A 14,279-nucleotide genomic window follows, 5' to 3' on the forward strand; every position below is an offset into this window, starting at 1 on the left:
AAAATGCCATTGTGTTTGTTGTCCATAGCTTATGCCTGCCCATACCATAACCCCACTGCCACCAAGGGTCACTCTGTTCACAACATTGACATCAGCAAACCACTCACCCACATGAGGCCTTACACAGTCTGTCATCTGTCCAGTACAATTGAAATGTGGATTGATCCTTGAAGAGCCAGCATTCCAGTGGCCACCAAAGGTCAGCATTTACCCACTGAAGTCAGTTTCGACGCCGAACTGCAGTCAGGTCAAGACCCGGTGAGGACGGCATGAAGATGAGCTTCCCTGAGATTGTTTCTGACAGTTTGTGCAGAAATTCTTCGGTTGTGCAAACCCACAGTTTCATCAGCTGTCTGGGTGGCTGGTCTCAGACAATCCTACAAGTGAAGAAGCCGGATGTGGAGGTCCTGGGCTGGCGTGGTTACACGTGGTCTGCGATTGTGAGGCCGGTTGGACGTACTGCCAAATTCTATAAAACAACGGAGGCGGCATATGGTAGAGAAATGAACATTCAAATTATCTGGCAACAGCTCTGCTGGACATTGCTGCATTCTGCATACCAATGGTACTCTCGCTCAAAACTAGAGTCTGTGTCATTGTGTTGTGTGACAAAACTGCACATTTTAGAGTGGCCTTTTATTTAGAGTGGCCTTTTAAAGGTGCACCTGTGTAATAATCATGCTGTTTAATCAGCTTCTTGACATGCCACACCTGCCAGGTGAATGGATTATCTTCGCAAACGGAGAAATGTTCACTAACAGGGATGTAATCAAATTTGTGCACAAAATTGGAGAGAAAAAAGCTTTTTGTGGGTATGGAACATTTCTGGGATCTTTTATTTCAGCTCATAAAACATGGGAACCAAACATTTTACAACACTTTTTTTCTGGGCGTCTGGTGTATTCGAGTTCAGGAGGATGGAATCTGTCTTCATAATGGGATGTTTTTTGGGATGCATCCTTCACGAAGCAACCTAATCTGTGGTTTACAAAGTATTCAGAGAATGTCCAGCCTCTGTATATTTTGTCATTCATCACTATAAAGGGCTTGTCAAAACTCACATTGGCGGTCAACTGTTTCTATTTCATTCCAGGCCACAATGACGCATATCAGTGATCCAGTGTCAACAAGGGAAATTGAGACCAAGCAGGACCGGGTGTAGCAGGACAGGGTGTAGCAGGACAGGGTGTAGCAGGGCAGGATATAGCAGGACAGGGTGTAGCAGGACAGGGTGTAGCAGGACAGGACGTAGCAGGACAGGGTGTTGCAGGACAGGGTGTAGCAGGACAGGATGTAGCAGGACAAGGTGTAGCATGACAGGATGTAGCAGGACAGGGTGTAGCAGGACAAGGTGTAGCAGGACAGGGTGTAGCAGGACAAGGTGTAGCAGGACAAGGTGTAGCAGGACAAGGTGTAGCAGGACAGGGTGTAGCAGGACAGGGTGTAGCAGGGGGTGTAGCAGGAGAGCATGTAGCAGGACAGGGTGTAGAAGGACAGGATGTAGCAGGACAGGTTGTAGCAGGACAGGATGTAGCAGGACAGGATGTAGCAGGACAAGGTGTAGCAGGACAAGGTGTAGCAGGACAGGATGTAGCAGGACAGGGTGTAGCAGGACCGGGTGTAGGACAAGGTGTAGCAGGACAGGATGTAGCAGGACAGGATGTAGCAGGACAGGGTGTAGCAGGACAGGATGTAGCAGGACAGGGTGTAGCAGGACAGGGTGTAGCAGGACAGGGTGTAGCAGGACAGGGTGTAGCAGGACAGGGTGTAGCAGGACAAGGTGTAGCAAGACAGGATGTAGCAGGACAGGGTGTAGCAGGACAGGATGTAGCAGGACAGGATGTAGCAGGACAGGGTGTAGCAGGACAGGATGTAGCAGGACATGATGTAGCAGGACAGGGTGTAGCAGGACAGAATGTAGCAGGACAGAATGTAGCAGGACAGGATGTAGCAGGACAGGGTGTAGCAGGACAGCAGTGGTGGAAAATGTACTCATCTTTACTTTTACTCAATGAAAATTAACTTAAAAGAAAATAACTCAAGTTAAAGTCATCCTGTAAAATTTTACTTGAGTAAAATTGTAAAAGTATGTGGTTTTAAATGTACTTTAGTATCAGAAGTAAAAGGGCGATGCACAATCGTCCGGGCATGGTCCGGCATCGTCTGGGTTTGGCCGTCAGTTAACCCACTGTTCCTAGGCCGTCATTGTAAATAAGAATTTGTTCTTAACTGACTTGCCTAGTTAAATCAAGGTTAAATAAAATAAAAAAGTATTAAAATCCTTATATTAAGCAAAACAGACGACACCATTTTCTTGTATTTTTTATTCACGGATAGCCAGGGTCATAGTTCAACACTCTTGACATAATTTACAAAGAAGCATTTGTGTTTAGTGAGTCTGCCAGATCAGAGGCAGTAGGGATGACCAGGGATGTTCTCTCTTTAGTGAGTCCTCCAGATCAGAGGCTGTAGGGATGGACCAGGGATGTTCTCTGTTTAGCGAGTCCTCCAGATCAGAGGCTGTAGGGATGTTCTCTGTTTAGCGAGTCCTCCAGATCAGAGGCTGTAGGGATGGACCAGGGATGTTCTCTGTTTAGTGAGTCCTCCAGATCAGAGGCTGTAGGGATGACCAGGGATGTTCTCTGTTTAGTGAGTCCTCCAGATCAGAGGCTGTAGGGATGACCAGGGATGTTCTCTGTTTAGTGAGTCCTCCAGATCAGAGGCTGTAGGGATGGACCAGGGATGTTCTCTGTTTAGTGAGTCCTCCAGATCAGAGGCAGTAGGGATGACCAGGGATGGGTTGGGCTGGGTTTCTGTACAGCACTTTGAGATATCAGCTGATGTACGAAGGGCTATATATAAAAATAAATTCAATTTTTTTGATTTTGATGTTCTCTTGATAAGTGTGTGAATTAGACAATTATCCTGTCCTGCTAAGCGTTCAAAATGTAATGAGTAAAAAGTACTTTATTTTCTTTAGGAATGTAGTGAAGTAAAAGTTGTCCAAAATATAAATATAAACTTAAGTAAAAATACTTGAAAGTACTACCTAAGTATTTCCACCACTGCAGGACAGGACGTCACTGTACTTATGGTGTATGGGGACCTCTACTGACCAACATTATATGACAGTTTTACTATTGGTTGTTCCTAGGAGAGCAAGTATGTACATCTGGTATGTACAGAGATGGTGCCCTGTCGATAGAGATGGTGCCCTGTCGGTAGAGAGATGGTGCCCTGTCGGTAGAGAGATGGTGCCCTGTCGGTAGAGAGATGGTGCCCTGTCGGTAGAGAGATGGTGCCCTGTCGGTACAGAGATGGTGCCCTGTCGATACAGAGATGGTGCCCTGTCGATACAGAGATGGTGCCCTGTCGGCAGAGAGATGGTGCCCTTTCGGCAGAGAGATGGTGCCCTGTCGGCAGAGATGGTGCCCTGTCGGTAGAGATGGTGCCCTGTCGGTAGAGATGGTGCCCTGTCGGTAGAGATGGTGCCCTGTCGGTAGAGATGGTGCCCTGTCGGTAGAGATGGTGCCCTGTCGGTAGAGATGGTGCCCTGTCGGTAGAGATGGTGCCCTGTCGGTAGAGATGGTGCCCTGTCGGTAGAGATGGTGCCCTGTCGGTACAGAGATGGTGCCCTGTCGGTACAGAGATGGCGCCCTGTCGGTACAGAGATGGCGCCCTGTCGGTACAGAGATGGCGCCCTGTCGGTACAGAGATGGCGCCCTGTCGGTACAGAGATGGCGCCCTGTCGGTACAGAGATGGCGCCCTGCTACAGAGATGGCGCCCTGTCGGTAGAGAGATGGTGCCCTGCTACAGAGATGGTGCCCTGCTACAGAGATGGTGCCCTGCTACAGAGATGGTGCCCTGCTACAGAGATGGTGCCCTGCTACAGAGATGGTGCCCTGCTACAGAGATGGTGCCCTGCTACAGAGATGGTGCCCTGCTACAGAGATGGTGCCCTGCTACAGAGATGGTGCCCTGCTACAGAGATGGTGCCCTGCTACAGAGATGGTGCCCTGCTACAGAGATGGTGCCCTGTCGATACAGAGATGGTGCCCTGCTACAGAGATGGTGCCCTGTCGATACAGAGATGGTGCCCTGTCGGTACAGAGATGGTGCCCTGTCGGTACAGAGATGGTGCCCTGTCGGTACAGAGATGGTGCCCTGTCGGTACAGAGATGGTGCCCTGTCGGTACAGAGATGGTGCCCTGTCGGTACAGAGATGGTGCCCTGTCGGTACAGAGATGGTGCCCTGTCGGTAGAGAGATGGTGCCCTGTCGGTAGAGAGATGGTGCCCTGTTACAGAGATGGTGCCCTGCTGCTACAGAGATGGTGCCCTGTCGCTACAGAGATGGTGCCCTGTCGATACAGAGATGGTGCCCTGTCGATACAGAGATGGTGCCCTGTCGATACAGAGATGGTGCCCTGTCGGTAGAGATGGTGCCCTGTCGGTAGAGATGGTGCCCTGTCGGTAGAGATGGTGCCCTGTCGGTACAGAGATGGTGCCCTGTCGGTACAGAGATGGTGCCCTGTCGGTACAGAGATGGTGCCCTGTCGGTACAGAGATGGTGCCCTGTCGGTACAGAGATGGTGCCCTGTCGGTACAGAGATGGTGCCCTGTCGGTACAGAGATGGTGCCCTGTCGGTACAGAGATGGTGCCCTGTCGGTACAGAGATGGTGCCCTGTCGGTACAGAGATGGTGCCCTGTCGGTACAGAGATGGTGCCCTGTCGGTACAGAGATGGTGCCCTGTCGGTACAGAGATGGTGCCCTGTCGGTACAGAGATGGTGCCCTGTCGGTACAGAGATGGTGCCCTGTCGGTACAGAGATGGTGCCCTGTCGGTACAGAGATGGTGCCCTGTCGGTAGAGAGATGGTGCCCTGTCGGTACAGAGATGGTGCCCTGTCGGTACAGAGATGGTGCCCTGTCGGTAGAGAGATGGTGCCCTGCTACAGAGATGGTGCCCTGTCGGTAGAGAGATGGTGCCCTGTCGGTAGAGAGATGGTGCCCTGTCGGTAGAGAGATGGTGCCCTGTCGATACAGAGATGGTGCCCTGTCGATACAGAGATGGTGCCCTGTCGATACAGAGATGGTGCCCTGCTACAGAGATGGTGCCCTGCTACAGAGATGGTGCCCTGCTACAGAGATGGTGCCCTGCTACAGAGATGGTGCCCTGTCGGTACATTTATGCAAATGTATTAAAAATAAAAACCTGAAATACTTATTTACATAAGTATTCAGACCCTTTGCCATGAGACTCGAAATTGAGCTCAGGTGCATCCTGTTTCTATTGGTAATCCTTGAGACGTTTCTACAACTGGAACGGAGTCTGCATGTGGTAAATTAAATTGGTTGGACAGGATTTGGAAAAGCACACACCTGTCTATATAAGGTCTCACAGTTGACAGTGCGTGTCAGAGCAAAAACCAAGCCATGAGGTTGAAGGAATTGTCCGTAGAGCTCAGAGACAGAATTGTGTCGAGGCACAGATCTGGGGAAGGTTACCAAAACATTTCTGCAGCATTGAAGATCCTCAAGAACACAGTGGCCTCCATCATTTTTAAATGGAAGAAGTTTGGAACCACCAAGACTCTTCCTAAAGCTGGCCGCCCGGTCAAACTGCGCAATCAGGGGAAAAGGGCCTAGGTCAGGTAGGTAACCAAGAGATGGAAGAACCTTCCAGAAGAACAACCATTTCTGCAGCACTCCACCAATTAGGCCTTTACGGTAGAGTGGCTAGATGAAGCCACTCCTCAGTAAAAGGCACATGACAGCCTGCTTGGAGTTTGCCAAAAGGAACCTAAAGACTGAGACCATGAAAAACAAGATTATTTGGTCTGATGAAACCAAGATTGAACTCTTTGGCCTGAATGCCAAGCGTAACGTCTGGAGAAAACCTGGCACCATCCCTATGGTGACGCATGGTGGCAGCATCATGCTGTGGGGATGTTTTTCAGCGGCAGGGACAGGGAGACTAGTCAGGATCGAGGTGAAGATGAACGGACCAAAGTGCAGAGAGATCAATCAAATGTATTTATTAAGCCCTTCTTACATCAGCTGATATCTCAAACCCAGCCTAAAATCCCAAACAGCAAGCAATGCAGATGTAGAAGCAAGGTGGCTAGGAAAAACTCCCTAGAAAGGAATAAACCTAGGATGAAACCTAGAGAAGAACCAGGCTCTGAGGGGTGGCCAGTCTTCTTCTGGCTGTGCCGGGTGGAGATTATAACAGAACATGGCCAAGATGTTCAAATGTTCATAAATGACCAGCAGGGTCGTATAATAATAATAATCACAGTGGTTGTTGAGGGTGCAACAGGTCAGCACCTCTGGAGTAAATGTCAGTTGGCTTTTCATAGCCGAGCATTCAGATTTAGAGACCGCAGGTGCTGTAGAGACAAAACAGCAGGTCCGGGACAAGGTAGCAAGTCCGGTGAACAGGTCAGGGTTCCATAGCCGCAGACAGTTGAAACTAGAGCAGCTGCACGGCCAGGTGGACTGGGGACAACAAGGAGTCATCAAGCCAGGTAGACCTGAGGCATGGTCCTAGGGCTCAGGTCCTCCGAGAGGGGAGGGAGAGAGAGAGAATTAGAGGGAGCATACTTAAATTCACGCAGGACACCGCATAAGACAGGATAAATACTCAGATACCGACGATACCCCCGGACAGGGCCAAACAGGCAGGATATAACCCCACGCACTTTGCCAAAGCACAGCCCCCACACCACTAGAGGGATATCTCCAACCACCAACTTACCATCCTGAGACAAGGCCAAGTACAGCCCACGAAGATCTCCCCCACGGCACAAACCCGAGGGGGGAGCCAACCCGGGCAGGAAGATCACGTCAGTGACTCAACCCTCTCAAGTGACACACCCCTCCTAGGCACGGCATGGAAGAGCATCAGTAAGCCAGTGACTCAGCCCCTGTAATAGGGTTAGAGACAGAGAATCCCAGTGGAAAGAGGGGAACCGGCCAGGCAGAGACAGCAAGGGCGGTTTGTTGCTCCAGAGCCTTTCCGTTCACCTTCCCACTCCTGGGCCAGACTACACTCAATCATATGACCCACTGAAGAGATGAGTCTTCAGTAAAGACTTAAAGGTTGAGAACGAGTCTGCGTCTCTCACATGGATAGGATAGGCCACTCCATAAAAATGGAGCTCTATAGGAGAAAGCCCTGCCTCCAGCTGTTTGCTTAGAAATTCTAGGGACAATTAGGAGGCCTGCGTCTTGTGACCGTAGCGTACGTGTAGGTATGTACGGCAGGACCAAATCAGAGAGATAGGTAGGAGCAAGCCCATGTAATGTTTTGTAGGTTAGCAGTAAAACCTTGAAATCAGCCCTAGCCTTAACAGGAAGACGGTGTAGGGAGGCACTGGAGTAATATGATCACATTGTTTGGTTCTAGTCAAGATTCTAGCAGCTGTATTTAGCACTAACTGAAGGTTATTCATTTATCCGGGAGCGTAGAGCATTGCAGTAGTTTAATCAATAAGAGACAAAAGCATGGATGAACTTTTCGGCATCATTTTTGGACAGAAAGTTTCTTATTTTTGCAATGTTACATCCTTGATGAAAACCTGCTCCAGAGCGCTCAGGACCTCAGGGCGAAGTTTCGCCTTCCAACAGGACAACGACCCTAAGCACACAGCCAAGACAACGCAGGAGTGGCTTTGGGACAAGTCTATGAATGTTCTTGAGGGGCCCAGTCAGAGCCCAGACTTGAACCCTTCAATCTCTGCTGAGACCTGAAAATAGCTGTGCAGCAACGCTCCCAATCCAACCTGACAGTGCTTGAGAGGATCTGCAGAGAAGAATGGGAGAAACTCCCCAAATACAGGTGTGCCAAGCATGTAGCATCATACCCAAGAAGACTCTATAGGCTGTAACAACTACCAAAGGTGCTTCAACAAAGTACTGAATAAAGGGTCTGAATACTTATGTAAATGTGATATTTTATTTTGTTATTTTTAATAAATTTGCACAAATATATTTTAAGAACCTGTTTTTACTTTGTCATAATGGGATATTGCGTGTAGATTAATGATGAGGGGAAAAAACTATTTAATCATTATATACTGTAAAGGCACTGCATTGAATTCTAAAAGCAATGAACAAAACTCTGCTGCTGTTACATCTTCTATTGGCATCAGTACATTATGTATGTATGTATGTATGTATGTATGTATGTATGTATGTATGTATGTATGTATGTATGTATGTATGTATGTATGTATGTATGTATGTATGTATGTATGTATGTATGTATGTATGTATGTATGTATGTATGTATGTATGTATGTATGTATGTATGTATGTATGTATGTATGTATGTATGTATGTATGTATGTATGTATGTGAAAGTGACTATATATTTACGTACACATTTTCATAGTTGGTATTTCAAATCAAATCAAAGTTTATTTGTCACGTGCACCTAACAGTGAAATGTCTACTTACAGGCTCTAACCAATAGTGCGAAAAAGGTTTGTGTGTGTGTGTGTGTAGGTAAGTAAAGAAATAAAACAACAGTAAAAATACATTTCAAAATAAGAGAAGCGAGGCTATATACAGACACTGGTAAGTCAGGCTGATTGAGGTAGTATGTACATGTCGGCAACACGTTGCACTTAGTGCATAATACTATTTATCAAGAAAAGCATTGTCCCTGTGCCTTGAAAAAAACATTTTATTTAAACCAGGTTAACTGTCCCAGTATGTCCCTACATTTCCCTGTCCCATTATGTCCCTACATGTCTCTGTTATATTATGTCCCTACATTTCCCTGTCCCATTATGTCCCTACATGTCCCTGTCCCATTATGTCCCTACATGTCCCTGTCCCATTATGTCCCTACATGTCTCTGTTATATTATGTCCCTACATGTCTCTGTTATATTATGTCCCTACATGTCCCTGTCCCATTATGTCCCTACATGTCCCTGCCCCATTATGTTCCTAAATGTCTGTCCCATTATTGCCCTGTCCCATTATTGCCCTGTCCCATTATTACCCTGTCCCATTATGTCCCTACATGTCTGTCCCATTATGTCCCTACATGTCTGTCCCATTATGTCCCTACATGTCTGTCCCATTATGTCCCTACATGTCTGTCCCATTATGTCCCTACATGTCTGTCCCATTATGTCCCTGCATGTCCGTCCCATTATGTCCCTGCATGTCCGTCCCATTATGTCCCTGCATGTCCGTCCCATTATGTCCCTACATGTCCGTCCCATTATGTCCCTGCATGTCCGTCCCATTATGTCCCTGCATGTCCGTCCCATTATGTCCCTACATGTCCGTCCCATTATGTCCCTAAATGTCCGTCCCATTATGTCCCTGCATGTCCGTCCCATTATGTCCCTGCATGTCCGTCCCATTATGTCCCTGCATGTCCGTCCCATTATGTCCCTGCATGTCCGTCCCATTATGTCCCTACATGTCCGTCCCATTATGTCCCTACATGTCCGTCCCATTATGTCCCTGCATGTCTGTCCCATTATGTCCCTGCATGTCCGTCCCATTATGTCCCCTGACACCAGATTCCTGAGCTTCTTCAACCAACAATGCCAAGCTCACGAACAAAAGGTGAACCGATGGTGTCATTGTGTTCACTGATCTCCAGTCCCCCCCCACAGCACCCCCACCCCCTCTGGCCAGTCCCCCCACAGCACCCCCACCCCCTCTGGCCAGTCCCCCCACAGCACCCCCACCCCCTCTGGCCAGTCCCCCCACAGCACCCCCACCCCCTCTGGCCAGTCCCCCCACAGCACCCCCACCCCCTCTGGCCAGTCCCCCCACAGCACCCCCACCCCCTCTGGCCAGTCCCCCACAGCACCCCCACCCCCTCTGGCCAGTCCCCCCACAGCATGTGAGAGACAGTTGGAGCCGACCCCAGTCTTGGCCTATTAGCATTTTCCACCCCCTCTGGCCAGCCCCCACCCCCACCCCCTCTGGCCATCCCCCACCCCCCGTGTCCACAATGTAGCCTTCACTCAACAAAGGCTGAAGGTTAACAGACCTGGAAGAGAACTGAGAGCTGGATACGAGGAGGGAGAAAGGCTTTGTGCATACTGTTCAACACACACCTGGTAATTATAACAGAGGATATTCAACACACACCTGGTAATTATAACAGAGGATATTCAACACACACCTGGTAATTATAACAGAGGATATGCAACACACACCTGGTAATTATAACAGAGGATATGCAACACACACCTGGTAATTATAACAGAGGATATGCAACACACACCTGGTAATTATAAGAGGATATGCAACACACACCTGGTAATTATAACAGAGGATATTCAACACACACCTGGTAATTATAACAGAGGATATTCAACACACACCTGGTAATTATAACAGAGGATATTCAACACACACCTGGTAATTATGACAGAGGACATTCAACACACACCTGGTAATTATGACAGAGGCCATTCAACACACACCTGGTAATTATAACAGAGGACATTCAACACACACCTGGTAATTATAACAGAGGATATTCAACACACACCTGGTAATTATAACATAGGCCATTCAACACACACCTGGTAATTATAACAGAGGCCATTCAACACACACCTGGTAATTATAACAGAGGCCATTCAACACACACCTGGTAATTATAACAGAGGATATTCAACACACACCTGGTAATTATAACAGAGGACATTCAACACACACCTGGTAATTATAACAGAGGACATTCAACACTCACCTGGAAATTATAACAGAGGACATTCAACACATACCCGAGAGTTAAGAAAAAAATAAAAACCACCCTCCTCTCCTCCTTCTTTAACGGCAAGAGCTTTGTCCTCCAACCAGCCGGCAGGAAGGTTCATTTGAAGGGGGGGGGGGACGACTAGGAACAAATAGTTCATGGTTTTTAGTCAGTAGAGTCTGAAGGCACTTTTACTATAAAATAGGTTCTTTGGATGTGAGGGATCAAAAGAGAGAGAGAGAGAGAGACAGCGAGAGGTAGAGGGGGAGAGAAAGAGAGAGACAGCGAGAGGTAGAGAAAGAGAGAGACAGCGAGAGGTAGAGGGGGAGAGAAAGAGAGAGACAGCGAGAGGTAGAGGGGGAGAGAAAGAGAGCGACAGCGAGAGGTAGAGGGGGAGAGAGAGAGCGACAGCGAGAGGTAGAGGGGGAGAGAGAGAGCGACAGCGAGAGGTAGAGGGGGAGAGAGAGAGAGCGACAGCGAGAGGTAGAGGGGGAGAGAGAGAGAGCGACAGCGAGAGGTAGAGGGGGAGAGAGAGAGAGCGACAGCGAGAGGTAGAGGGGGAGAGAGAGAGAGCGACAGCGAGAGGTAGAGGGGGAGAGAGAGAGAGACAGCGAGAGGTAGAGGGGGAGAGAGAGAGAGACAGCGAGAGGTAGAGGGGGAGAGAGAGAGAGACAGCGAGAGGTAGAGGGGGAGAGAGAGAGAGACAGCGAGAGGTAGAGGGGGAGAGAGAGAGAGACAGCGAGAGGTAGAGGGGGAGAGAGAGAGAGACAGCGAGAGGTAGAGGGGGAGAGAGAGAGAGACAGCGAGAGGTAGAGGGGGAGAGAGAGAGAGACAGCGAGAGGTAGAGGGGGAGAGAGAGAGAGACAGCGAGAGGTAGAGGGGGAGAGAGAGAGAGACAGCGAGAGGTAGAGGGGGAGAGAGAGAGAGACAGCGAGAGGTAGAGGGGGAGAGAGAGAGAGACAGCGAGAGGTAGAGGGGGAGAGAGAGAGAGACAGCGAGAGGTAGAGGGGGAGAGAGAGAGAGACAGCGAGAGGTAGAGGGGGAGAGAGAGAGAGACAGCGAGAGGTAGAGGGGGAGAGAGAGAGAGACAGCGAGAGGTAGAGGGGGAGAGAGAGAGAGACAGCGAGAGGTAGAGGGGGAGAGAGAGAGAGACAGCGAGAGGTAGAGGGGGAGAGAGAGAGAGACAGCGAGAGGTAGAGGGGGAGAGAGAGAGAGACAGCGAGAGGTAGAGGGGAGAGAGAGAGAGACAGCGAGAGGTAGAGGGGGAGAGAGAGAGAGACAGCGAGAGGTAGAGGGGGAGAGAGAGAGACAGCGAGAGGTAGAGGGGGAGAGAGAGAGAGACAGCGAGAGGTAGAGGGGGAAAGAGAGAGAGACAGCGAGAGGTAGAGGGGGAGAGAGAGAGAGACAGCGAGAGGTAGAGGGGGAGAGAGAGACAGCGAGAGGTAGAGGGGGAGAGAGAGACAGCGAGAGGTAGAGGGGGAGAGAGAGACAGCGAGAGGTAGAGGGGGAGAGAGCGACAGCGAGAGGTAGAGGGGGAGAGAGAGACAGCGAGAGGTAGAGGGAGAGAGAGAGACAGCGAGAGGTAGAGGGAGAGAGAGAGACAGCGAGAGGTAGAGGGGGAGAGAGAGACAGCGAGAGGTAGAGTGAGAGACAGCGAGAGGTAGGAGGGGAGAGAGACAGCGAGAGGTACAGGGGGAGAGAGAGACAGCGAGAGGTAGAGGGGGAGAGAGAGACAGCGAGAGGTAGAGGGAGAGAGAGAGACAGCGAGAGGTAGAGGGGGAGAGAGAGACAGCGAGAGGTAGAGGGAGAGAGAGAGACAGCGAGAGGTAGAGTGAGAGACAGCGAGAGGTAGGAGGGGAGAGAGACAGCGAGAGGTAGGAGGGAGAGAGACAGCGAGAGGTAGGAGGGAGAGAGACAGCGAGAGGTAGGAGGGAGAGAGACAGCGAGAGGTAGAGGGAGAGAGACAGCGAGAGGTAGACGGAGAGAGAGATAGCGAGAGGTAGAGGGGGAGAGAGATAGCGAGAGGTAGAGGGGGAGAGAGAGACAGCGAGAGGTAGAGGGGGAGAGAGAGACAGCGAGAGGTAGAGGGGGGAGAGAGAGAGAGACAGCCAGAGGTAGAGGGGGGAGAGAGAGAGAGACAGCCAGAGGTAGAGGGAGAGAGAGACACCGAGAGGTAGAGGGAGAGAGAGACACCGAGAGGTAGAGGGAGAGAGAGACACCGAGAGGTAGAGGGAGAGAGAGACACCGAGAGGTAGAGGGAGAGAGAGAAATAGCGAGAGGTAGAGGAGGGAGAGAGAGAGACAGCAAGAGGTAGAAGAGGGAGAGAAAGTCAGCGAGAGGTAGGAGAGGGAGAGAGAGACATCCAGTCACCAGACCATCCAGTCACCAGACCATCCAGTCACCAGACCATCCAGTCACCAGACCATCCAGTCACCAGACCATCCAGACACCAGACCATCCAGACACCAGACCATCCAGTCACCAGACCATCCAGTCACCAGACCATCCAGTCACCAGACCATCCAGTCACCAGACCATCCAGTCACCAGACCATCCAGACCACCCAGTCACCAGCTCATCCAGTCACCAGCTCATCCAGTCACCAGCTCATCTACCCATGATGGCAGTGGTCAGAGGGGAGAGTCATGCTCAAGTCCTGAAGGGTGGTGTGTGTGTCATTTTGTAGAGGTGTGTGTTTGTGTGTTGCTTTGTTGGTGTGTGTGTGTAATTTTCATTGGTGTAAAAAACTTAAGTAGTACTTGGAAGTATTTTTACTTTAAGTCGTTTTAATTTTACTTTACTATTAATATTTTTTGACAACATTTACTTCACTACATTCCTAAAGAAAATGATGTACCTTTTACTCCTTACATTGTCCCTGACAATTCTGTAGAGGTGTGTGTGTGTAATTTGTAGAGGTGTATGTGTGTGTGTAATTTTGTAGAGGTGTGTGTGTGCGTCATTTTGTAGAGGTGTGTGTGTGTTTGTATGTCATTTTGTAGAGGTGTGTGTTTGTAATTAATTAATTAATTAACCACTTCTCCAATATTATTTGGCTCTATAACAAAGAACAAACAGCAAAAACATATACATGATCAAATACACATCTTAGAATCAGCTATTAAAGACCCACAGGATTCTCTAATTACATTGAATGAACTACAGGACAAAATACAAACCTCCAACCCAAAAAGGCTTGTGGGGTTGATGGTTTCCTAAATTAAATGATAAAATACACAGACCACAAATTCCAATTGGCTATACTTAAACTCTTTAACATCATCCTCAGCTCTGGCATCTTCCCCAATCTACAAAAAGTGGAGACAAATTTGACCCCAATAACTAACGTGGGATTTGCGTCAACAGCAACCTTGGGAAAATCCTCTACATTATCATTAACTGCAGACTTGCACATTTCCTCAGCGAAAACAATGTACAGATCAAATGTCAATATAGTTTTGTAAACAAATTACCATACGACAGACCACGTAATCACCCTGCACACCCTAAATGACAAACAAACGAAAACAAAAGGCT

General features: G+C 49.1%; 1 protein-coding gene across 1 annotated transcript; it reads right to left on the reverse strand.

Moving 5' to 3' along the window:
* Positions 1-1,050: 1,050 nt before the first annotated feature.
* LOC123991488 (keratin-associated protein 9-1-like) lies at positions 1,051-1,884 on the reverse strand. Its single transcript, XM_046293105.1, has one exon. The coding sequence runs from the start codon at positions 1,882-1,884 to the stop codon at positions 1,051-1,053; it is 834 nt and encodes a 277-aa protein (XP_046149061.1).
* Positions 1,885-14,279: the final 12,395 nt, after the last annotated feature.

Source organism: Oncorhynchus gorbuscha, linkage group LG12 (genome assembly GCF_021184085.1).
Source record: "Oncorhynchus gorbuscha isolate QuinsamMale2020 ecotype Even-year linkage group LG12, OgorEven_v1.0, whole genome shotgun sequence".
In the NCBI taxonomy this organism is placed as follows: Eukaryota; Metazoa; Chordata; class Actinopteri; order Salmoniformes; family Salmonidae; genus Oncorhynchus; species Oncorhynchus gorbuscha.

What these genes read in the sequence shown, in the direction of transcription:
- LOC123991488 (XM_046293105.1), bottom strand. Translation starts at nt 1,884, where the DNA reads ATGTCCTGCTACATCCTGTCCTGCTACACCCTGTCCTGCTACATCCTG.